This window comes from Diorhabda carinulata, chromosome 9, assembly GCF_026250575.1.
Source record: "Diorhabda carinulata isolate Delta chromosome 9, icDioCari1.1, whole genome shotgun sequence".
Classification (NCBI taxonomy): Eukaryota; Metazoa; Arthropoda; class Insecta; order Coleoptera; family Chrysomelidae; genus Diorhabda; species Diorhabda carinulata.
Window position 1 is genome coordinate 18,085,895 of NC_079468.1, and position 26,404 is coordinate 18,112,298.

Sequence of the window (26,404 nt, forward strand, 5' to 3'; positions counted from 1 at the left end):
TGAAGCAAAGTTGTCATTTTTATTTTTATTCAAGCAATTACAAAATTTCAAAATGTGTCTAAATAATAATGGTATAATATTATGTAAACCAGTATATATAAAAAGGATTTAAGTAAACGGAATCGTTAAGTTGCACATCAGTCTTGCATTAAAATTGCCCAAAGCTGATTTAAAACTTAACTTGTCGAGTTCTTTTCTGTTGTATCTTTCCATAGATTCAGATCTATTTCTAGCATACGATCACAAGTACAGCTCGTTAATGGATTGCTAAAATATGAGTCAATAAAAACAACTTTAACTAAAAACTATGAGTTAAGCAAAAAATCAAAATTACTAGTTATTTTTTTTCCAAAGGAAAAAGATTCAGATATACAAAAATAATAAAGATTCTTAAGGAAATGAAGGAAATTTTAAACTTTTATCATGTTTTTAGTTGATATAAAGTAAGAAATAACAATCGGCAATATTCATTCCCCTGGCATTGATATTAGCTTATAAAAGGCTGGATATGGTATGAATCAAATGTTGAATAACATCCTGTGAAATATTTTCTGTTTCCTGATATATCTGATTTGAATCTGGATTGCAATCAGACCAAACAAATCGTGCAGTTTGAACCTCGACAATATAAGCTGTAACCATTCGAACAGAGTGAATGGTACAACATGGTTTTTTGGAAACTCTGTCAGGTGCATTCCTACAGATATGCCAATAGATTCTTTTGAAAATAATACGCGACTAATTCTCTATTATCCAAGGCAAGTATTCTTATACATAGAGAGCTACTTCTTTTGGCTTTTTTGCTAAGAAGTGCTTCGCACTCACGGAGGAGGTGTTCGGCTGTTTCCTTTGGTTCCTTGCAGAATTGACTAGAGCTGTCTCTGATATTATCCATATGGTAGTTCACCAGGCAGTAACCAATGAGCATACCAGTAACTGTTCTCGGCTCATATTTGCTTAATGGAAGTGTCATTTGGTAGAAAAAGAAAGAAATCTCTTCGATGGTTCCAGACTTGGGAACTTACTCCATTTAGCTCAAGAAGATAATCCAGCTGCATGTCAAGTCAATCGTCTTGTCACTTCTTGTAGATTATTTCAAAGGGAAACTGCGTGAAAAATCAGCAACGTATACTGAATTAGGTATTTATGTAAGTGAATCAGTTTTTTCGCACTACTAGAATAGTTTTTGTATACTAGAGATATTTATACCGCTGACCGCTGCCCTCTAAAAGAAGCTGCTGTTCGTACCCGTGACAACAGAGGCTCTGACCATTTAGAGCCATGATAATTCACGCGGATGGCTTTGAAAGGATAAAAGTATGCCTACGTTCGATATCTTGGTGAAAATTTTGAAAAGTAAGTGTTATTGCTATCCAGTATAGTTTTTGAATAGCAACTGGTAGCCCAAGTACAACCAGAAGCCAGAGGCAATTAATCTGGTTCTAGTGATGACTTTCATCCGAAAAACAAGTTTATTCTAAAGATACATAAAAATATTTTTTATAAATTTGACAAAACGGAAGAAAGTATCCTTATTAGAGCTCAAAGCCTTTTGGTCAACCTCTAATTGACATTTAACTGTGAGAAAATTCATTTAAAAGCGTAAGTCAGTACAATACAATAATAATGGAAAGTAATTGACTAAATTAATATAATTTTCTCATTTTTTAAACAAATTTTCAAATCGTAAATCTACATACCTTGGACTAACTTGTTCAAATACTTTACGTTGTATCTTATCTATATTGGAGTTATCGCAAAAAATTCTTGCAAGGCTGACTTTCTCTATTTCAGCAGCTTGTGACTCACTAAACGGAGTAGGTTGATTAGTACTAGTATAAAAGTAACGGTCTCCACGTCTCGTTCGATAAAATTGATCTCCAATTATACATGAAAACGTTGGACCAAGCTGAGAATTTTTTACAGGCTGTTCTAAGAGACCACCAATCAATAGATCAACGTCATCTACGTGGGAATATACTTTCGATATAGCTTGAACAGTCTAAAGCAAAACAGTGATGAATAAAGTAATATACCATTATTATTACTAATGATAATTACCTCATTTGACATAACATCTAAAAAGTCTTTAAATAGAGTGGCTTTAGGTAGTCCGCAATGTTGCCTGTAGAATGTATAACTCGGCAGTCCGTGATCTCGTCCTCTTTGGATATCTATACTCAATAAATCGTAACCATAATTCTCGTCAGTCAAGAACTCATTAATATACTGAAAAAAATCAAACTATTATTCCTCATTTAATTTCTGGAAATTTACATTCAACACTTTTTCAGTATGCATCCCTGATGTCTTTACTATCTATATCAAAATCCTTTAGGATGTCAAACAGTAGGTCATGATGAATGGAGTCAAACGCTTTTTGTAGTTTATAAATCAAACCAAGACATGATCATAGCATTTTTGAATTAGTAGATGCATACAGAATAGTGCATTTATAGATCTAGATGAAACTTTCGACCGTGTTCCGAGAGATATAGAGAAGGGTTACCAAACTGAAATATACTAGAAAAACACATCCAAGCAACTACTATTTTGCAATGTAATTGAATGCTCAATAAAACATAGATCATTTTTCAAATTCAGTTTTCTTCTCGTCAGTTAAAAACTCATTAATATACTGAAAAAAATCAAACTATTATTCCTCATTTCATTTCTGGAAATTTACATTCAACACTTTTTCAGATTCGGACCTTCTAATGAAGAAACTTGAGCTAATGGAGGCTAGTAAATTTCTGATCAAATTATAACATTCTAAAAGTGTTCACATTCAATTAATTCCCGAGATTTTTTACAGTCCTTAGAACACACTTTTTTATGCGATATTCATTATTCATTATTTTGTTGCAATTCAATTTACAGTACTTCTACAACTCTTTTCAATTTTTTTTTAATCTCGTTCAAAGATCGATATAATTTAATGATTCGAAATGGTGTCCTCGCAAAGTGACTATTGTTGTTTGTTTACACTGTAAATTATGCTCAACGAAGAGAGGTTGAGTTAATTTACATTTACACAATTCCTCAGAAGCTCGTTAATAAAACAAAGGCCTTCGCACGAAAACATGAATTTGAATAGAAGAATTAAACAAGCAGAAAAAAGAATATGCGTTTCATTAATGCTTCATTTCAACTAATCTCATAAGATTCCATCTAACACTTACGCCTTCTACCTATTTCAAAGTATTTAAGCACTTTTGCCACCTTTAACAAGAGTCCTCGAACTACTTGGGTGATTCCGTTCTAACTGTGATATTCAATGTCCTGTATTGTTTTTTTGTACTAGTCATTAATTAATAATCAATTAATAAAAATTTTGTGTTAATTGAATAATTCTTAAGATATTTAAACATTATTTTTATACAATATAACTTGCCACTTAAAGAAAACTTATACTACATCACTTGAATGTCAGTACCGTGTCATGTCCATTCCTAGAATTTACCGATAAATTATTAATTTTTTTTGTCGTAACAAATGATTTAAACTAATTACCTTATAAATTCTAATGTTTATGATCAAACTGAGGAAAATTGATGCACTTGTTGTTTAATATCTTAAGTTACCATGTCAGTACCGTGTCATGTCCATTCCTAGAATTTACCGATAAATTATTAATTTTTTTTGTCGTAACAAATGATTTAAACTAATTACCTTATAAATTCTAATGTTTATGATCAAACTGAGGAAAATTGATGCACTTGTTGTTTAATATCTTAAGTTACCATGTCAGTACCGTGGATAAATGAGTCAGTACCGTGGAACTCAAAATCCGACATTTGTGTCTTGCTCGTGATACTTTGAAGTTGTAGTAAATTCCTCTTAGAGTTTTATTTTTACAGTAAAATAGATGAATAATATGCATAAAAAAGTTAGAAAAGTTAAATTTTAAAATCTTGAGATTTTGAATACAAAAAATCACAGTTAGAACGGAATCACCCACTTGCTGATGCGTCCACATATTCTATTAATACAAACAACATATTTTTGTTATGATCATAAAAATATGTTCTCTACAAAATATATTCTGAGATGTTTGTATACGTTTCGTAAAAGTTCCAAATTTAACCTTTGTAGCACTGGGTACTACGCAGCATAATACAAGGATATATTGAAAAATTCTTCGCCTACTATAGAACTAAACAAAATTTCAATGTCAAAATATTTTATTACTCAACATATTCTGCTCTTAATTAGATACATTTATTACAGCGAACCTGCAACGTCTCTAGACCTTTCAAAAAAAAATGTTTCTTCTTGCTCTGCAAACCAGACCTCCACATCTTTTATTACCTCATCGTTGGAAGAAAATTTACGACCTTTTAAACTTTGTTTCAGTTGTAGAAAGAGAAGATAGTCGGACGGAGCCTAATCTGGTGAATAAGCGGGGTGTTCTAGTAATTCACACCATAAATTACGAATTTTTTGCATGGCAACATGAGATTTGTGTGCAGGAGCGTTGTCCTACAAAAACAAAACACCTTTGGATAGCTTTCTCTTTAATTTTTTCCCATATAGTGGTCAGTAATGTCGAGTATTAATCTCTGATTGTTGTTCCACCCTTATCCAAAAAATCAATCATGATTACTCCATGGCAATCCCAAAAAACCGAAGCAAGAACTGTTCCAGCAGATTTTTGCACACGAAACTTCTTAGGTCTTGGAGAACCAGAGTGTCGCCTTTCCATCGATTGTTGCTTTCTTTCTGGATCGAAGAAATGTACTCAAGTCTTATCCATAGTAACAATTCGATTTAAGAAGTCTACATCGTTTTTAATTTGCATTTTGCAGCAATTTTTCTCATGTCCAAATTGACGTGAACTATATGATGATCGCGTTCGTATGAAATATTCAGTGCTTCAGATATCCGTTTTAGCCCAACTCGACAGTCTGATAAAATCATGTCATGAACTTCATCCATATTTTCGGGGACTGACACAGAAACTGGCCTTCCCGATCGGTCATCATCTTCAATGGAAAATTTACCTCCTTTGAAGCTTGCAGTCCAATTTTTCACGGTCGCATACGAACGACATTGATCACCAAGGGTATTAAGCATATCTTCGTAAATTTGCTTACCTCTTAACCCTTTTAAATACTGGTACTTGATGATGGCTCGATACTCCAATTTTTCGATTTTCACAATTTCGGTGGACATCTTTTTTCTTTTAATTTATTGCGTAACTCTGCACTGACACTTCTAATAATTTATTGTTCGTTGCTATGGTAACGCAATATTTTGTTTACTCATGGAATTGGTCTAAGCTAACTAGATATCAATACATCCTCGTATATTGTGATGGCGATACAGCCGCCAGCCTTGAGTTAATGTAGTGTTAAAAAAAATTAATTATAATAAAATTTTGTAAAATTGATTATAAATTTCGTTTTTTTTGACAGTTTTCTCATTTCTGTAAGAGACATTTCCAATATTTTTTTTTACTTCACTCTGTCCACAAGTTACGTCAGATATTAATTTGGTTACGGATTATCCTGTAGACTTTTAACATTTTAATTTAATCTTCTCTTGTACTCACATCTTTAGCATGATTAACTCCAACTTTATGAGCAAGACCAGTAGCCATACCTCTCAGAATGTAATCAAACATATTTTCCTGTGTTATAACGCCGGGTTTATTAAAATGATCGGACAGTTTCAGAATAGAAAGTAGTACTCTCTCTCTATTCACAACACTGAAACAAAAGTATTTCACTTTTAATTACAAACAGATAATTAATATGAAGAGAATGAGCCACATATAGAGTAGACTAACACAATCGTATTAAACATGAGTAGATATTCAAATAAGTATTTTGGTTGATTTCACTTTAATCAATATTTAGGATATAGCTAGAAAAGGAATGTGATGTAATGATTAGTACTTATTTATATTCAAGCTTTAAGCATAATATCGCTTAACTTATGTTTTACTTATGTTATTTCCAACACCTCAAATAATTGAGAAACGGCTTACATGATTTTTGTAATTTGTTTATATAGTATTTTCTATTCTTAATAACCATAATTTCGGAGCTACATTTACCCTATCTCCACCAAAGTTAAACAACAGTAGATTGAGTAAAGGGAAAGAAATGCTTTATTGTCAAAAAATTGTTGCAATTTCTAGACAAAAGCTTGTAAAAACTGAAAAACAAACATAAAAATAACTAAATAAAGATACGATTAAAGATGATATCGATTTGATTACAATTGGCAAGTGATTGTGTATTTTTTTGAATTGTAAAATATTGAGCCCTTAACTAATTCTGAACGTTGAGTAGGAAGGTAAAGGTCGTGATTCGCGTTCCTAAGAGGATAGCCGTGCAATGATCTTTCTGAAATTGGATAATCGTGCTTACGAATTAGGCAAACGGATCTAAAAATGAAAAAGGAAGGAAGAGTCAGTGAGCAGTGAGCCCTGCTGTTAAGTCCAAGTCTGTAGTTTGAAGATTCGCTCAAATTGAATCGCACCACACAAATGTTATTGGACAAGTTAAGAACATGTTCCAAAAAATTCGGTTCTGAGTTATAGGTATTTCAAGTTGCGAAATCAGAACTTATATTTAAGTATATTTTCCATATTATACGTAATGAATTTTCAATGAGGATTACGTATGTCCATAAAGTCCATAAATTTTGATCTTTATCGTAAGGAAATGAAATTAAGCCAAACCAAATATATTGAGTCATTATCAATAATATAGAAACTATATAATACACCAATGGAAGTTAATTTAAAAATTCAAAAATCTGATAATTACGAGAAAAATATAAAGTATAGAAATTTTATTGGGGCTTTATTATATATAAGCTCGGCTACGAGACGTGATATAAATTTTAGTGGTAATTATTTAAGTAGATTTCAAAACTTTTATAACGAAACACATTTTGAATATGATTCACGAATTATACTAGAAATTTAGAATTAATTTATAAGAAGAATGGAAATGTGAATGTTATTGATTTTTATGTCGATTGGGCTGGAGATATTATAGATACAAAATCTACTACTTATTATGTAATTAGATTATCTCGAAATGTAACATATTGGGAATTAAGAAAACAAAAATCTGTAATAAAGGCTTAGACGATTGTAGAATATGTAGCTCTGTCAGAAGGGGCGGATGTAATTTGGGCGCTAAAGGATTAAATACTTTTTACAACATGTAAACTAGGCGCCAAGACCGAAGGGTCATTTTAATCCTATGTGTATTTTGGGCGCTAACCGACTGAAGTACATGATTTATGAAATACAGTTATTTATTAAATCACCGACATTTATAATAAGATATATTTTTGTATTTTTAGATTTTCCTATTATCACTTAAGGTCTGAAAAAATTTACCGTTAAAGGGGGCTACTTTGCACTTTTTTTAAATGAAAAATCTGCCCTTAATAAAATTTCCTCACAACATTTTTGTAACATTCTACAGAATAAAGTAAATTTTATATTTCTTTATATTTTTATTTAGTACTTAAGTACATATTACATATAAAATAAGAGATTTGCATAACCTAACCTAACCTAACCTAACCTACTTAAAAATCTATCAACTTTCCCTCTATTGGGTTATTTTATGACTCGACCTACTGCACTTCTTAGCGCCGAAAAAACATGTCGGATTATCTACCCTTCTTGGTCAGAGAGGTAAAGAAGGATGATTAGCGCCCAAATTACACCCGCCGGTCAGAAGCAGTGAGTGAATCAAATTTTTTTATAGAATTTTTAAACACTTTTAATGTTAAATTAATAAAACCGATTGAAAACAGTTCTGGTGCAATCGATGTCTCAAAAAATGGTAATTCTACAAAGAATTCAAAATATATAGAGGTTTCATTATCATTACGTTCATGAATGTATAAAAAAAGATTATCAAGGTTGATATTGATGAAAATACTGATGATATTTTCAAAAAGGCATTGTACCGAGACAAATTCGAAAAATTTTGAATCTTATTGAATCTAAGACTAATGTGAGTACAATATAAATGTAAAGAGGCGTGTTAAGAGTAGCACCTTTATATTTGTGCGCATGTGTATCGTTGTACAGAAAGCGCATGATCCTTTTACAGAAGTTCCTCTAAAGTCTAAAACAAGCCACCGGATAAGAAGGAATAGATGTACGAGGATCGTTTTTGTTCAACCTCCGATCGCTCCATGCAGACGCTAAGCGGCATGCGCTGTAGGCGACTGCCTAGCTCTTGAATACACACTCCGCTATTGTTGACATTCAGACGTCAGTCGGCGTTGTGCTACAGCTACGTAAACATGTCTGCCATTATTGATGCTCCCGTCAAGTGTGAATTGCGAAGTGTGATTCGTTTTCTACAGGCTGAAGACCATAGTGATGGTGTTTTGCGTGAATGGTGTCGAAAGTTTAAAGATGGCCGTGCATGATGAAAAGGGCCAAGAACGCAAATCTGCCGTTTCAGATGACCTAGTTCAACGAGTTGACAGAATGGTTAAATAAAACCGCATATTCACCATTACTGTTTTGTCTACGGAATTTCCAGAAGTTTCAAGGTCTGTTTTGTATTTTATTGTTACTGAACGGTTGGGCTATTGTAAAGCTTGTCCACAGATATGACAAATGTCTCTCTTCGATGATAATGTCGAAAATTCCCAATCTTTTGGTAATAAAATTATTGTTTGATATGAACTTGTCTTTTATTTGTAGACTAACGGAGGTTGAAAGAAAAGACGACTCTCGTAAGTAGTTAAAATAAGAAAGAGGATAAAAATATTATTCTTCGTGAGTGGTCATTGAGAGCTATATTAAGTTATTGCATTATCCCAGTTTTTTGGTGGCGATCATCATGACAATCACTATTCATTCTGTCAAAGCATGATTAATTATAGTTAGTTAGGATCAGTAGATTATGAAGGTCGAAATATTTATACCAATAGTATGAAGAGAATTAAAAAAGTGTTTACCTTATGTTTCCTGAAAACATTGCTTGCAGAAATCTTATTGCACTTGTAGCGAACTCGTTGGAAACGGATGGATTTATATCTTCCGAATACTCTGGATTTTTCTCAATGGAATGAATATATTTTTCATCTGAAACATATAAATTATTCTCAACAATCTTTCCGATTTCAGATAGTGATTCGAAAACAATAATGACCAATCGATCACAATGGACATGTCCAGTTTTTATCACAAGCACAAGTCAAGAGTCGCAAATATTTAGCACCGATAATGAAATATGACGGCGGATTATAATGGATAAAGGAAATAGCTATTTTTTCAAGAAAATCTGAGTAGAAAAAAGCCCTGTGACTTGCGCATGCTTAACAAATCTATTTCAGTCGGATATGTTCCTCGGTGGTCTGAAATGGAAGCTCTAATTCCTTACTCTGCCTCCAGCGAGATTCGTTTGGTCGGCTCTTGATACACAAAGCAGTGGTCTGAAATGGAAGCTCTAATTCCTTACTCTGCCTCCAGCGAGATTCGTTTGGTCGGCTCTTGATACACAAAGCAGTGGTCTGAAATGGAAGCTCTCATTCCTTACTCTGCCTCCAGCGAGATTCGTTTGGTCGGCTCTTGATACACAAAGCAGTGGTCTGAAATGGAAGCTCTAATTCCTTACTCTGCCTCCAGCGAGATTCGTTTGGTCGGCTCTTGATACACAAAGCAGTGGTCTGAAATGGAAGCTCTCATTCCTTACTCTGCCTCCAGCGAGATTCGTTTGGTCGGCTCTTGATACACAAAGCAGTGGTCTGAAATGGAAGCTCTCATTCCTCACTCTGCCTCCAGCGAGGTTCGTTTGGTCGGCTCTGACGCAGAAAGCAGTGGTCTGAAATGGAAGCTCTCATTCCTTCTTCTGCCTCCAGCGAGGTTCCTTTGGTCGGTTCTTGGTCAGCGAGTAATGGAGATCAATTGCGTTACGATTACGTTGCATGATTTGTCTGTCACACGCTTGTTCCATTCACAGACAGCAGATTATCACGACAGAGGGAGACAAAAGTTGACACCATGATACGACGCGCGTCTCAATTCTACAGGTACTGGGTTGAAAAATAGCTGAAATATTGTTCTACTTGTTGGCAATAGATATGTTACTGAAAGTATCAATTTATAACAATAATAATGTACGTGGTTAATCTACTTGATATTGCCTACGCTGGACAACAAATGAAATGAAAAATATCTTAATTCTACTATTCGTGTATCTAAGAAAGTAGTATAAATGTATACAGAAGATCACAAATAAATTTAAAATGGGCGTGGTAACAAATTTAATAAATATATTGAAAATATATTCAAGATAATATAATTTGCTTTAACTTTTCGCATACAAGTTCCTGAAAAAAATCTCAATAAAGAAAAATATGAGTGGAAAAAGTTGTGGTAGTGTAAAGAATTGCACATTGCAAGAAATGCTAAGAAACATTAGGCCGAGAAAGGAAGAAGAAAACCATTTCGTATATATAGTATACCATTTAAACTCCAGTTTATTCTCACCCAATAAATTCTTCAACCATTCTTGATAGGTAATATGTTGCATCTCAGCAATAACGATTCTTCTAGCTTCTTGAAAGAGCAGCTCGTCGTCCCAATCCGGATTAATTTTTGACAACGCTTCAGCTATTCTGTTATGTTCTCTTACCCATATCGTATACATAATACTTAATTGAGGATGCATGTTAACACGTGGATCACCAGAAACGAAACAAGTATCAGTTTCTGAATGTACTTGGCATTTCTGTTTGGGTTCATCGACAAATGGTAATAAGTTATTATCGTTTGTGTTTAATTTTCCTTTTTGCTTAGAACGAAGTTGCATAGATTTTTCTAAATAATTTCCATATATTTGGGATCCATCTAAATAATGTGTAGCTTGATTTTGCTGAAATATATAAAAATATATGACATTGGGAATGTATCAATATAATTCATATAAAATGTTTCAGTATAGATTTTGAAGGACAAAAAGGAAAAAATATGGTGTTGAGGTAAGTCTGATTCATTGAAAATTATCAATAATTATCTATAATCACTTTTAGTTTTCGAGAATGTGCTCACCAGGTATCAAATTTGGAAAGACATCAGTTATATTGGCGTGTGCTTCTTTAAACATGTGCGTTTTATGCAAGTTCAACTGCAAAAACAAATAAATCAAAGTAATTGTATTAGAAAATTTTATTTTTGTCCACAAGGCTCCTAATACATCTTTCAGATTGCGACAATTTGCCCACAAAATCTCGCACGGTGCGACTAGCATCGTGCAGCTCGTGTGCTAGTCGCATGCAGCGTGCAGCACCACTAGGAACCGATCGGTCGGCCGCAGCGTGCATCTTGAGTTAGCGCAGAACACATTCCCTACTCACATGGCCACGGTGTACTGAATTGTCAAGTGCGGAATGTAATTTTTTGAATAGCTTGAATTTGTTATTAGTAATTTGTAATTAAATAGTGTATACCCTTCTGGAACTTTTCTGGGTGATCCAAAAGCTATGGCTACTTTCAATATTTTGGCGCCAATAAGGGTGTACTCAATATTCACGTTGAATATTTATTCTCCTTCGACGTCGTCTTTTTCTAATGACGGTAAGTAACAACAGCAATTCGTCATTGACGACGACGACATTTTCCAATAAACTTAGCGCCAAAAAGTTCCCAGCTCTGATTGGCTTTATAGATTTCAATTGTGTCTGGAATTCTTCTTTATCTTATTGATATTTTGTCGTAGATACTCATTGCTAGTATTGTAAATTGAAGATTACTTTACAAAATCTGAGAATTTCACTTTGAGACTCATGGTTATTCAGTCTATTTAGTACTCATTTGAGATCAATTATTTTGTTTGTGTTGTTGATCTAGTTTCCTTGGGGAAAATGTTTTTTTACATGGAATTGTGTTTTCTACTCAAAATTTATTTTGATTATGGTTATTAAAACATTAAATCTACTTTGTAAAAAAACTACCACTACCGTACTCGACGGATGGCGAAATATTAAGAACCTGGTATCTGTTTACAAACCGCTTTAATTAGCAAAATCCTATTGTACTTAAAAGCTATAAATAATCATATTTATGGTCGCTAGAGTCACATCAAAATAAAATAAAAGTAAATAATTTGATACGCTAATAGAACTTCAAGTGTCTAAGGAGCGCAATTTTATATGCACACTTACCAAATTATGAATATTAAGAATTATAGATAACGGTTATTAATTTTCAAACTATCACATTTGAGCATACTTTATAATCAAATAAGCAATAATTATTGACGATATATTGAAATACTGATTACCTGTTCCAAATATCCCATTGAACAATCAGATCTCATCGCAGGAAATGATCTAGTGTAACTAATACACTCTACTCTTCTTTTGGAATAAAAAATGTCATCATCTGGCACAGAAACTGACATACAAAAAGGATGCCTGTACCTTGGTGCCATATCAAAGCCGGTGACATCACAACAACTAAATGAATTGTTGAAATTCACTGAAATGTTGATAAATTATATATTATACTACAAATTCAAGAGAATTTTCATTATAATATTTGTTAAATACTCAAAGAAGAGAAGCTATTTTTTTCATTTTTCGTGACGCTATTATGTGGTGTGCTCTCGAAACGGAAAGGTATATTCCTTCGACTGCGGTAGGTGGACTCACACAGCTCATTCAATGGTTATTAAAGACAAAGATATCTAATCGATTCGGATAGTTAATGGGTGTCAAAAACCGATATGTGGCCATTTACAAATCGAGTAAACTATTTTGACAGTTGAGTTTTTCACTTGCATGCATTCAGTTCATTTAATATGGGCTTCAAAAAAAACAAAACAAGAACAAAGTAGCGCTGCTGTTGAGCAAAAAAAGTCATATCGACATCAGAGGCTGAACTTGAACAAAATATTCGTTGAAGGCAATGCTATTCCGGATCTCACTGCCCATTTTTTCGCCCGGGAAACCCGGCTGGCATTTTCATATCTGACCTGTACAGAGTGCCAGATATGCCGTTTGGTGATGTACTAATTACGGGCCCCCGTTTCCAAGCTCAAACGTCGTGTACATTATCGATGCTGTTTTATGTAGCCAGCTCCCCGACTATAATAGAATAGATATAATTTCCATAATGCGAAAACATTACTAAGCACCAGAAAAAATAAAAGTGTGAACTGTGGATAATATTGTGTGCTGGTAACAAATAAAATCATAGTAAGTTCATAGCAAATGCGTTAGTAATTATAGTGGAAACGAAACGTCAAGTCATTAAGTCACAATCAATTTTCCCATTTCACAAACTTATTTACATATAAAATAGAACGTTACTTCAACCTCTATTATCATAAAGGGCCATTTTATATATCAGAACAAATTTATTTAAATAAAAGAACTTCTGTGTCGTTCTTAATTACTTACTCATAACTGAAGATGCAAACTGACTTAAATCATGTTCAATAAACTGTCCAAACACAGTAAAGGCTACGGTGAGTGACGTGAGAGGATCTTTTTCAACAGTTACTACATCTGTACTAATTTTTCTAGCGCTTGGTAGAGGCATTTTTGTAACAGATCTTTTTGGAACGTCGAAAAAATTCAAATAATCTGCATCCAATAACCTTAAACGAAAATACGTTGTTTTGAATTGCAACTTAATCCCAGATTATCTACGTATACACAGCTTTTAAGACAAATAGTAGTTCTCAAATAGGTCTTAATTTTATTATCTTTAAGGAATTTCCAAGAAGAGTTGATGATTGATTTAAGAATTTTATTTTTCATGAAAATTAGTAACTTTCTCATTCAAATAGTTATTTATGTAACAAGTGTGTAAAGTAGCCTTTTTTCAACGAACGCGACAATCACATGAATCGAAAAAGTGTCTTTACACACGAATAGCATACAATATTTTTTCTAATAGCGTAAATTTGATTAAATTTCAGGAATTTAATAGTAATTTTTGTTATAAAATATATTATATATTTATCATTATTTTGAACATTTTAAACAAGATTAAAACGAATTAACAAAACAAATCTTCTCTCCGGCATGTATAAATGCCACCTAAAAATAATTATTAGTACATAAGTAGAATAAAAATATCTTCAGCCCGACTTGAACCTGGGATCTCCCGCATGTGAGCGTACTCTAGTCAATGAGATTAAAGTTCATTTAATAATTGTACGTACACTTTGGCAAATACAGGAATGAATGTGAAATTGCCACGCCCGTCAATGCGCGTTACTATATAATGGTAGTAGGGATTAGTACGGTCCCTCAAGCAGGTATACTTGACTACTATTGTCAGTTTTATTGTGTATTAGATAGTGAAGAGCACTGCGTGGGTACCTACTTTCATTGTTTTTACTGGTTACCGAGATAAAATATATATTTTAATCTGGGGTGTAGAATTTAGAACTTTGATTATTATTTACCGGACTGATTCACCAAACGCATATTACCCTCTTTGTCATTCGAATACTTTCTCATTTTAACTCTCGTTCGTTTTTCAACATTCACTAATAATATCTAGATATATAAGAAACGTACGACATGTATATTCCTGGGTATTTGTCTGTACTACCTGGGATGCAACTTGTTGGCTTTAACACATTTATTTAAGGGTAGAAGCCTTTTAAAAAACTAAAAACTATTTAACCCAATTTCCGGCAAAACTACAAGAAAAATTCAAAAAACCAATTTAGTTTTTTATTTTTACCTTTTACAAAAACATTATTTTTTCACGAAATTTGATGAAAGCGTAACTTTTTATCTTCCAACCACACTGTAAGTTATTTGATTTGAAATGTTTATTTTTTTTTCACCTTATTTTGACTTAATATTGAGAAAGCACCATCAAAATATCAGCTTTTTTGAAATAGTTGGTGAGTTTTTTGTTCATTGAAATATTTACTTTCTGGATGGTGTAAAAAAATATTACCATCTCAGAAATTTCGCAAGAAAAACGAAAAAAATTTGATTTAATCATTACGTACAATTTTTGGATATTTACCAAATTTACCATGGTGATGGTAATATTTTTTCACGCCTACAGAAAGTAGAGATTTTAACGAACAAAAATATTACCGACTTTTCAAAAAAGCTGATATTTTGCCGGGAGAATTTTCGATTGAAAATTAGGTTGTTTTTTTCATATCAAGTCAAAATAAGGTTAGAAAATAAAGATTTGATACCAAATGAATTACAGTGTATTTGGGACATACAACGGTACATTTTCACCAGAAGATAAAAATGAAAAGCCAAGAACTTGGTTTTTGAAATTTTTTTAATAAATTTTGAGGTTTTATGAAAAAAATTTGATAACAAAAGTTGTAGATATTTTTATTACCAACAACTTTACTATTTGACTTTCTTCGATAAGATAGTTTTTCCAGAAATCAAGATAAACTGTTTTATACCCTTAAAACTCACACCCTTCCCCCTCCCGACCTCAGATCGCCCGTAAATTATTTTTTCTTTTATGTTTATTATATTTTCCTCCTTTTTCAATGGGTTTTATCGTACTATTATTTTTTTTGGTTTCAAAAATTATCGACCCTGGTCTATTAACTTAATTTGTTAGTTTGTCTGCTTAGATGGAATTTTCTAATCATATTTTTAATAACTTTTAATCAACCTATTAACTAAAAATTTCTCATACTTTCTTGTTTTTGATAATACATGATTCAATAAAAAATTGATGAAATATTCAATGATATCGCTTGAATTAATTCACACATTTCTTATATGAAACAGGATGTTTGTACAACTTTTAAATGAAATGTAAAAATTTCACTAATATATTGTGTCACAAGGAAAAAAAAAATTATAATATCACCAAAAGATTTTGGAGTTTTCAGCTAATTATTAAAAAGTAATAATTTCTTTCATTTACGGTTTTGTACCTATATGTTCACAATATACTTCCACCTTTCTTATTATTAGAATTTCTTATTAAAATTATTTTTAACGATCAAATGTGTGGTTTAAAAAAGAAATTTTAACTTGGTTTTATTTATTAATATTTTACTCGAATGGATTGTTACCCTCGAACTCAGTTATCATTGTAAACCACTAATCTGCAGATTATATTTTGTACAGGGCCATCTATGCATTTTGGATGCATTTTTGAATACCACCAAACATAATTTTGAAGTTTTGACTCAATTCTATATGATCATCTTCATGTAAAAATATTAACAATTTCCAAAAGGCAGAAGAGTAAGAATGGCGCTTAAACCGTTAGAAATGTTTTTAAGTAGTAACATTTTTCGATATTCCTAAACTCCAAGAGATCCTTGTGTAGATTCACGAAGATTCGGCAGCAAAGGGGTGAAAGCGAAGGTTTGTCAAAAAAATGTACCTACTCAGTTTTCTTGTGTGGTATAGATTTTAGACCAAGCGCCGGGTACCTTTATTTGCCAAGTTCTAGGAAACAGATTTTTTTGGAATACGTTCAGGGGTGTTTCCTGAATGTAAATACAAGTGGGCGTCATGGGGAGCGCCTGTATCAACCGCTATAGAACGCGTTCTATCGAATATCTCGCGAGCCACGCATCATAAGACAAAAATAGTAAACATCATTTATATACTTAGATAATAGTTTTTGCTATCTTTTTTATTTGAAACTTTAATTATAGCTTTTCAAACTTTTTACAATATGGTTTTTGCTAAATATATAGTTAACGTTATGATAAACTAAATATTGTAAGAAGTTTGGAGCGCTGTAATTATTATTTTTGTCCTACTATGCGTGATTCGCGGGGTATTGGATAAAACGTGTTTTTCTAAGCTGACTTGAGCGCCTTTCCATGATACTCACTTTGATTTCCATTCAGGGGATACCCCTAAACATATTAAAAATATCCCTTCTTTAAAACCTTGCATTATGAACCTACTTTTTTTGCTTTGGGTCATCGAACAATTCCAGCAAACTGTTACACCACAAAATGTTTATCTGCAGTTCTTGGGACAGCCAATATTTGCGGTGTAATATTACATAGTTGCACATTACACAGGTAGTTAAATTTTTACGTGATAATAATTAACAGTCATTAAATATCCAGTAGATCGATTTATATGACGTGATTTCTGGTTATTCTTTTACCTAAAGAAACAACATTTACGTGGTTGTACTTTTATAACGACGAATGGAAAGATGAAGCAATTCAACATTGCAGAATATGACTGGCTTTAAGCTTATAAATCTTCTAATGTTTTTGTGTATTGATATTTTTATATTGAATCATCAGTAATCTACGAATAATTACCTTTCATATGCGCTAAATGCTTCTCCAATACTCGCTTTTGTGACATGATTACACGTTCCATTCATTGATCTATATTTATTACTAGCCTCCTCTACAATACACTTCCTTATCAGATAGCTGCAAGATTCGTTCAAAGATGATTGTAGGAAGTTTGATTGAATCAAAGAATTACTACAAGTTTCCAAAGTCATACCCGACCTAAAATTAAAAATATATAATGATAAACAAATATTTTCTACTTCACCAGAAGTCTTAAATAAACATAAAAATAAAAAAGAAGCCTCAGTAAAATTGTATGATTGTCAGAAATGTAAATGGATTTTATTTGAGTTATTGATTCATCAAAATCAATGATTGTTTCAATTTCAAAATGAGATAAAATCCAATAGCAAGTTTGAGATTGAGCCTTATTTCTCAATTATGTAACTTACTCGTGACAGCAAGTGTAAGCGAGTTGTGCAGAAGCTTTAGTAGCTACAAGAGCCTGTCTGCCTCTTTCTATAGCTTTTAAGTCCGGCGCTTGCGACAAAAATAAACCGTGCACCGGCGTTCCAGGTTCTATACGACTTGGCCATGATATAGACTGTTCAAAACCTTCTAGTTTTTTCACATATCTCAATGAGAAGTTGATGGCGTCTTCTACATCCTCCTTAGTTAGCTTAAAATTACTTGAAATTTTTTTCTTTCGAAGTTTTGAATCTACAAAAAATAAAATTTATACTATATTAAATCCTCTAGATAGAGATGCTAAATGAGTTATACGAGTATGGTCCCAAAAGTATCTGGAACAAAAAAGAAAGCAAAAAAATTGTGGAAAAAAATATATTTATTTTTCAACCTGATCTCCTTTAACTTTTCTTAACGATGTTTAATAAGTTCGATCCCCTTTTTAAAATAAGAATCATCAAGCTCCTCAAAATAGCCATCAATTGCCGACATCACCTCTTCATTGTTTCATTTTTTAAAGTCTGGGAACAGAAAATAATCCGAGGGAGCTAAATCTGGCGATTGGGGTACATGAGGTAACAATTCAAACCTTAATTAATTAATTTCGGCCAATGCACTAACGCATATGTGAGCTGGTGTATTGTCTTCATAAAACAACACTTTCTTCTTAACCAAATACTTAATTCCTTCGCTCAAACTTTACTACAAGTTCGCATAATAGTCTCCGTTGATAGTTTTTCCTTTTTTGAGGTAATCAATGGAAATTATCTCACGCGTATCCCAAATAACATCTCACCATGACCTTCCCTGCAGATGGAACGGTCTCTGCATTCGGCTTTATTTCTGTAAAACATTACAAAACACTCGATGTAAACATCTTCACGACGCTGCTTTTGTTCCATTGTCAGCAAACGCGGCACAGCTTTTGTCGACAATCATCCAATACCGCTTTGTGGATTTTCTTCAACATTTCCGGAGTCGTCACCCTCATTTGGTCGACCACTACGATGCTGGTCTTCGCAGGTCGTACGGCCTCGTTTAAACTCTGCTACCCAATATTTTACTGTTTATAACGAAGGAACAGTCTCACCCAGAGTAGAATCTAGTTCAAATTTTATATTGGTTGGGCTAACGCCTTTCAAATAAAAGTATTGTACACATAACGAAAACCTATTTTTTCCATACTTACAAATTCAATGAAAACGTTCACTATTGGCTGCCAAACAAATACTAGACAACGTGGCGTCTTAAAATTTGAAACACATGCTGTATAGATGGTGTACTTTCTAATACAGTGGTATTTTTGAGCAGCTACAGCCATCTCTAGGTCCAGACCAGGTAATTCTGGGACCATCCTCGTAGATGGCAAACAGGTAGTTATTGTTATTATTTGGAAAAAATAGAAATATAATATAAATTCATTAAATACGATCTTAGAATTTCACTTACCTTTAAAGGGTGGTGGTAGTAAGCTATAGTAAGATTGTAGTGAAACGCTTATCAGCAGGAACTGAAGAAGTAGATTCCGCATGCTGGTGAATTGTCTTAATCTTAAAAACGTATCAAATTTGAATAGTTTAAAAATACGTTTTGATTTCTGTAATTATAAGATTATATTTGTGATTTAAAAATCTAAAAATATTTTATATAAATTTTCTTGTTGTACTGCAGTTCCACATAGGGCAAACAACACAGTATTAAGGATTTATATTGAAGCTCATCAATAGATAAGAAACAAAACAATATCAATTAATCATGAAATTCAAAAAATTAGTCGCTTTTAACTATAATATATTAAAATGTTTGAACCAGAATCGAATAAAAAGTGAAGAGAATACTTTGAAATATATACTGAAAAAAGATGATGAATATATTATTGGACTATTATGTAGAAATAATGAATTACACATAGAAACTGAAGTTGTACTTTAAATATTACAACTCAAAACAGTCACGTTATTTTCTAAAAATAAATATTAGAAGTATACTTCTATTTCTTGAAGTGCATAAAATATTTTTGTTTTTTGGTTGGTTGAAATTTTGATTAAAGTGATCACGTTCAATAGAATACCAAAAAAATGGTAAAAACTCCCTCAGTTTGAAGAATAGAGACTTTATATTTATATTTTCAAGGCATAACAAACTGAGAAAAAAGATGAGATTTAATCAAATGAAATCAATTTGTAATTTATCCCATAAGTGTCCTAAGGGCTTGAGAATAAAGCCCTCAAATAATATATGTTTGAAAACATTATTTCAAATTAAGTTTATGTTTTGAAAAAAGTATCTATGCATTGAAAACTCAATATATAATTCTATTATGTTTTATTCAATAACATTGTGATTGATCAAGTTTACTAATTGATTACTTAAAAATACTGTGATAAATTTTGCACTCACGTGTTGAATTCGCTGACAACACTTAAGACACTACCCAAGTCGTCTACTCACTGGAAGTAGTCGCTCTGACTCTAATTTCCCGGTGAATACCATTTAATGAACTGAAATGGAGTGGGAGTAATTGCTTATCAGGTTACTGGATGGATATTACGTACACAAAAAATCTAAAATGAAAGTGTAACTCAAGTTTTAATTATATTTCAATCCCAAATTAATAATATAACAACACAGACCCCACTGGAATTTGATTATGTCGAATAATATGAAAAATCCAAAATCTTGATGTCATCAAATTAGTTGAAAAGTAAAAAATATTTCCTTCCGTCATACGGAAAGATAACTTTTTATCGCGATCTATCGTGTGAGAAGTACTACTTGTCAACTCGATTTTTGATATGACAGAATTTGGAAGGAATGTTCAATTTACAAGTTTACCTTTAACGATATGCTCGAATTGTTTTTAGTTCCTTTCAATTCTAGCTTAATATAAACATTTTTTAATATTCCGGATTCAATGTGACATTTACACAAGATTTGTTGAAGTAACACAAAAACTAATATAAACAATAAGATAAAATACGAGCGCTGTGCCTTTTAACCATTTCTATATCAAAGCAGTTATTTCATATCATCACTTCATTAATGTATCGACTAACGCTAGAAACTAACAAGCCTAAACCTGTTGTAGCAATTCTACAATAGAAACCTGAGTTCGAGATGGTCTCAGTATCAAAATGGTTCGTGTCGAGCAACACGCATTAACTAAAAACTAGGATTTAAAAGGTAAAAGTCCTCAAGGTAAAATGACAAAAATCCTATGAGTCCTATGACATATTGGAAAGATGGTGTCGTGAGTTTAAATGTATTAGACAATCGTGTACAAACGAAGATGCAAGTGGAGCACCCACATCCACTAACACAACATGATTTCGTGTTGGAAGATCGACGTATGATTATTAGACATGCAGTCGTCTTAAACACAGACAAGACAAAAGAAATTTTCTTGCAAGACGATTAACATTCAATGAGTCATGGATTTATAGCTATGATATGTAATTTTAGTAGACATTCTGCAATTTTTGGTAATCGATATGTCTATTTAGTTCCGAAATTATGTCAGGTGATAAAACAAAAACTCCTGGGAAAGTTATGCTAAAGTGTTGTATTTCATCAAGATAAACCCAATCAAAGATCCGCCATAGCTCAGGCAGGCTACGAGTTAGTTCAGTTTCCGCTCTATTCTTCAGATGTCGCCTCCAGGACGTAAGGATTGTTTCCAAAACTTGAACAAAACTTGCGTAGAAAACGATTTTATTCGGATAATGAAGTCATATGCTGTGAATTAGTGCTTTGCAGGGATTGGCTAGTAGCTAAACTTAATGGAGACTATGTTGAAAATGATTTATCTTAAATTCAAATCGATACTAATCGGCGTTTAAGAATTATAGTGATGGTAAGAACCTTTAGCATGTGCGTAAAATGTTAATATACGGTTTTCCCGAACTCAACTATTGTCGCTAAAAGTACCATTTTCCACACTTGTAATTACTCACATGTTCCATTAAGTGAAGAATACTGCATTTATTCTATAGATACGAACTTTATGAGAATAATAAATACAAAAAACATTCCAAACTCATTTAGATAAAATTAAAGTTCGGTGATATTAAAAAATTCCTCTACCGCTATCTCAATAATAAAAGTCATCCATTCCAATATGTCATATGATCAGATATTAAGAGGAGTAAGAAGTAACTCTGATAGTAACGCTTAAAGAAGAATTGGTCAAGGTAATAATAATAAAAGAAACCAGTAACGAGGTACACAATAAAGAGGAAGCCTGAAATAAAGGAGGATTGTCAAAATTTATCCAGTTAAGCAATAAATATTGAATTAACTGAGGTATGGAAAAACCATCTAATATTCGTCAAGGTTATTATTTTAACTCTGTATTGAACGGTTGACTGTACCCCGAAGGAAACAAATGGAATGGACATAGATGCATTTGAAATGTTCTGTTAGCGTAGAATTTTGAAAAGGAGAAAAGAACACATCGATCATTTCTAAACCCACCAATTTTCGATCTGTAATGGATAAATTGATACTAATATGTAGCTAAGTACATGACTATTGCCCTTTCGTTTTTGATTTTCTAATTACCTAGAAATCAAGTATTAGGACATGGCATTTTAAGCCTTTTACCCACAAAATATAAGTTAATTACGTTGTTTTTGACAGCAGCATAATGACGAATTTTACTCTATTTTTACTTTAAACCTCAATTACTCAATTGAAACAAAAAACCAAGTTAAGTAATCAGGATTTAGGGGGGATCATGACCCCGTGGAGAAATTTGCGAGAAATTAAGTTTATTCGTTGGATATTTTATACAGAAAGTGTATTTGGAATAAAGTTCAACGTGCCCTGACAGCTCTGGTGATTGGCACACAAAAGGAGCAAAAAAAAAAAATAAAAGTTGCCCGAAAGCCTGTTACAAAATCTATTAGAATAAATAAATAATTTAAATATTTTTTCTAACAGCTAGGTAACTTTGAGAAACTAAAAGACTTTCTTAATTTCTGTCGAGCATTTGAGTGATTTCTTACGATTAAGTTTCAGATTAAACTGATGGTGTGCAGTGGAGTATTGTCTGCAGTTAGTGAGGATGTTCACGGACATACGAACTTAACAGGTTTAGTAGACAGGACGACTCTTACACGACATCTTATAACGAATTTTTGTGTAGTTAATACGGAGTCGTCTCGTCACAGCTTCTCTCCTTAAAAAATTTAGGGGCACGTGAGAAGTAGATGGATATAGTGATTCGTGCTCTTGCTCCATATATCACTCTAAAATTCTTGTACGTGGTTTTTGAAGTTAGTCTTGAGATCATCATCAAGCTGAAATTTCTCAAGGGTTGTTGAAGGATTCTTTGGCGCGGCGATCTGCAAATTCGTTTCTGGTGATTCCAGTGTGCGATAAGAGATACTAGTATATCATCAGCATAACCATACAAATTGGTAGATGTTGTCAATGTTTTGGACTATTGGGGGGTCGGAGAATGTGGTGAAATCATAGTTGACGCCAACTTTATCATTATAATGGTTATTTTTATGATTTTGATTCCATCAATTATCAGATGATGGTAAAGAAGGTAGAAAAGAATTGAGATTCTGCTAGGCCCTATTCTGCCGGTTGTTTGGCATTGCTTTCTGAAAGGTTTCCAATTTTTCAATGTTGTACGTACTAAGGCCGGCTCATTAACAGGCAGAGCACTATACCACTACACTATTAAATTTCTAATTATCTAGAAATTGAGTTTATTCGTTAATTGTATCATAATTCATTTGTACTATTTTATCATGGCGTCGTAGAAAAAATAGCGCTCACAACTAATAGTTTTGCTTTATTTTCGTTCTTTTCATACATATTTTAATATCTATCATAAAACATTCTTTACATAATATTCTATCAACTCATTGAAGAATATTTGAAATTTTTTTAGTGACTACACGTGACCAAGTGTGATTAATTTGCAATTGTTACAGGTGTTCAGAATGAGATCAGTCTATTATTTCATTGTGTGTCTATATATTTTTCAGGCGAAGCTCAATTTATTTGTCGTAAAAGAAAAACTAAAAATCAATAGGAATTTTATTTTAATAATTTTAACATGCACGAAATTGGTGCTGACCAAGTTCTTAAAGATCTTGTCTTGATTTCAAGACAAGAAGTAATTTGAAATTTGAAAACAACACAAGAAATTTTATGTCAAGAGCAGGATTTCTGCCAAGAAATATAGATTAACAATAATAATGTAAATGTAATTTAGTTTTTCTACGTTCATGTAATAAACACAACTTTATTGAAGTATATTTACTGGAAAAAGACACTTCCATGGACCTAATAAATATGATTAATATCTACACATGAATAAAAATTATTAGTGCAATGAATGATTTAATTATGTATTGTTTCTTTCGCGGAATTATTGATTAAAACTGTTAACGTTGAATATTTGATAACATATTAAAGAATAGAGTACGGAATATTATTACCTATTGTTATATATTTGACAAATTACAGCTATATCCTGATGAAGACAAAAAACTTTTCGACTAGAATATTTTCAAATGGATATTTTTTTATTTGGTCACATTTATGTAGAGCAAGAGCTCTAAACTATTTTTTCATTAAAATTATTAAGTTCCAGGGCAAAAATGGTGCATAAAATACCCATATTTTTTAAGACCCCTTGACATGATGCAAGACAACGTGCAAGAAATTGCATGCAATTTATTACAATGTCAATATATTGCATAGATAATATTGAATTTTATTAAATATTAGATTTGCCCTCGACTTCGCTCGCATTGAAGCCATTATCAGAGATGAAGTTTTAAAAACTTAAAACATATTTCTCTGTAACAAAAATAAATACGAGGTTTGGCTATTAAATAACGAGTCTGGTTACGAAAAAGGGTTTTATTATAAAAATTATTCTACGTTCGAATGCTCCCCTACAATATACTCCCCTCTCCTCGCCACTCACTTTTCCTTACGTTTTTTCCATTGATTGAAGCAGTACTGGAAATCTTCTTTGGTGAAGGTCTTTAGGAGCTCTGTTATTTTTTGCTTTACCTCTTCCATCGACTCAAATCGGGTCCTTTTCCCTTTTCTAAATGCACTCCCTTTACCTGTAATATCTGCCATTGTGCTTTGTTATGTTTTAATTTAGACTGGAAGTTCAGTGGGAATAATTGGAATCATAATGAATAGCATCTAATCAAAACATGACACCTAACCTCAAAAAATCAAAGATTTATCCGCGAAAATTACGAATTAGGCGACATCTGTTAATTTTATTTCAAATTTCAACAGAGGTGAACAAAATACTAACAAATGTTGTTGTTCTATAAATAATAGAAAGTGTTATTTGAAATTTTAATCTAAATAGTAAAATAATATACTTGTTTAAAGTGTAGAGTAATCCACATATCCATAAGATGCATTTCGAAAATAATAAAAACGTGGTAAAAATGGTAGTGTTACAAATGTTTTATTCTAATGGCAAATAAAACTCTTGTATCCCTTTTTGGTAGTTTCGTGTCGATATGCAAGTCTCTTCCTCCCGTACTTACTTGAACAAATACATTTCCAATATTTAACTACATCATTCAGATTAATTGTTACCTCCTGAGGGCTGGGAAGTTAGACCTGACTTTTGTAGACCATGATATAACTGCCCTTGTAGAGTAACAGTTGGTGAAAATCCGGGCATTCTTATCTTTTTATCAACTCCAAAGGATGTCATTTGAAAGCAAGAATTATATCTCTTATTTTGCTTAAAAATTGCTTTGAATCATGTGTAATACTTAACAATAAAGTTTTTGAAGGCTCTTCTGGTTCACTAAGTAATTGAAGTTAAACTTTATCACTGGAACAACACATCCCAACAGTTTCATCTTTCCATTTGAGAGCGTCGCATAGAAAAATTCCAAACATCCAATTGACTATAGTTTCAGAATCTAACCACATGATATCTAACCTCAAAAATTCAAATAGTTTTATACTGCATATATAATGACAAAAAAAAATGACAACAAATATAGAAAAATTCCAAAGAGTTGAAACTATAGTCAATTGGATTGGATATTGACGTGACGGTTGGTAATACAGGTATTACAGTACTCAGGGCAGTACTAGAATGCTAGATGGCGTTGAAGAAGCTAGATTTTGAGATTGTTTGACGAATAATTTTTTTATCTTTCTTGAAAATTTTTTTTAATTAAAAATATCGTATGTTATTTCTAATATCCCCAAGAATGTGTACAAATTTTCATGATAATCAGCTAAGTAGTTTTCGCGTGAAACCGTAACAAAAAACTCACAATCAAATTTATAATATTAGTAAGGATTTGTATCTTGGAAGAATGAAATGTCCTATTTTATGTGACATCAAAACTATATTATCAAATTTGAGTATTACCTTCATCGATTAGCAAAAGATTCAATACTAAATGGAGTTTTTTGTAACGTACATACATTAAGAGTTGCGATCAATTCAAAAAAAGATAAAATGTACGTATCCTGGTAGAAACACTGGGATACTGCCTCACGATCCTCAAATAACACCTATTTTCAAATTTTCACATATTATTTTCACTATTTAGCTATGTTTTTTGTTTATATATTTTCAAATAAAATTCATAATTCGTTAACCCTCTCTATTTTTTTAATAAGGGATGACCGACGGACGTGTGTTCAGTACACTTTTCTTTATTTCCCCACAACCCCAAGTCTATAGG

The 26,404-nt window shown here is 32.3% G+C and overlaps 1 protein-coding gene across 2 annotated transcripts; it reads right to left on the bottom strand.

Moving 5' to 3' along the window:
- LOC130898177 (peroxidase-like) lies at nucleotides 1–20,177 on the bottom strand. Of its 2 annotated transcripts, none has more exons than XM_057807262.1 (12): nucleotides 20,097–20,177; nucleotides 19,146–19,246; nucleotides 17,681–17,948; nucleotides 17,250–17,447; nucleotides 13,399–13,598; nucleotides 12,279–12,475; nucleotides 10,487–10,871; nucleotides 8,953–9,079; nucleotides 5,555–5,711; nucleotides 2,062–2,229; nucleotides 1,701–2,002; nucleotides 1–267 (listed from the first exon to the last, which is right to left on the bottom strand). In XM_057807262.1, the coding sequence occupies exons 2-12, from the start codon at nucleotides 19,225–19,227 to the stop codon at nucleotides 177–179; spliced, it is 2,175 nt and encodes a 724-aa protein (XP_057663245.1). In that variant the 5' UTR covers nucleotides 19,228–19,246; nucleotides 20,097–20,177; the 3' UTR covers nucleotides 1–176. The 2 variants fall into 2 exon arrangements, with proteins under 2 accessions (XP_057663245.1, XP_057663247.1); XM_057807264.1 differs by having other exon boundaries at nucleotides 19,146–19,293.
- Between the last annotated feature and the right edge of the window lie 6,227 nt (nucleotides 20,178–26,404).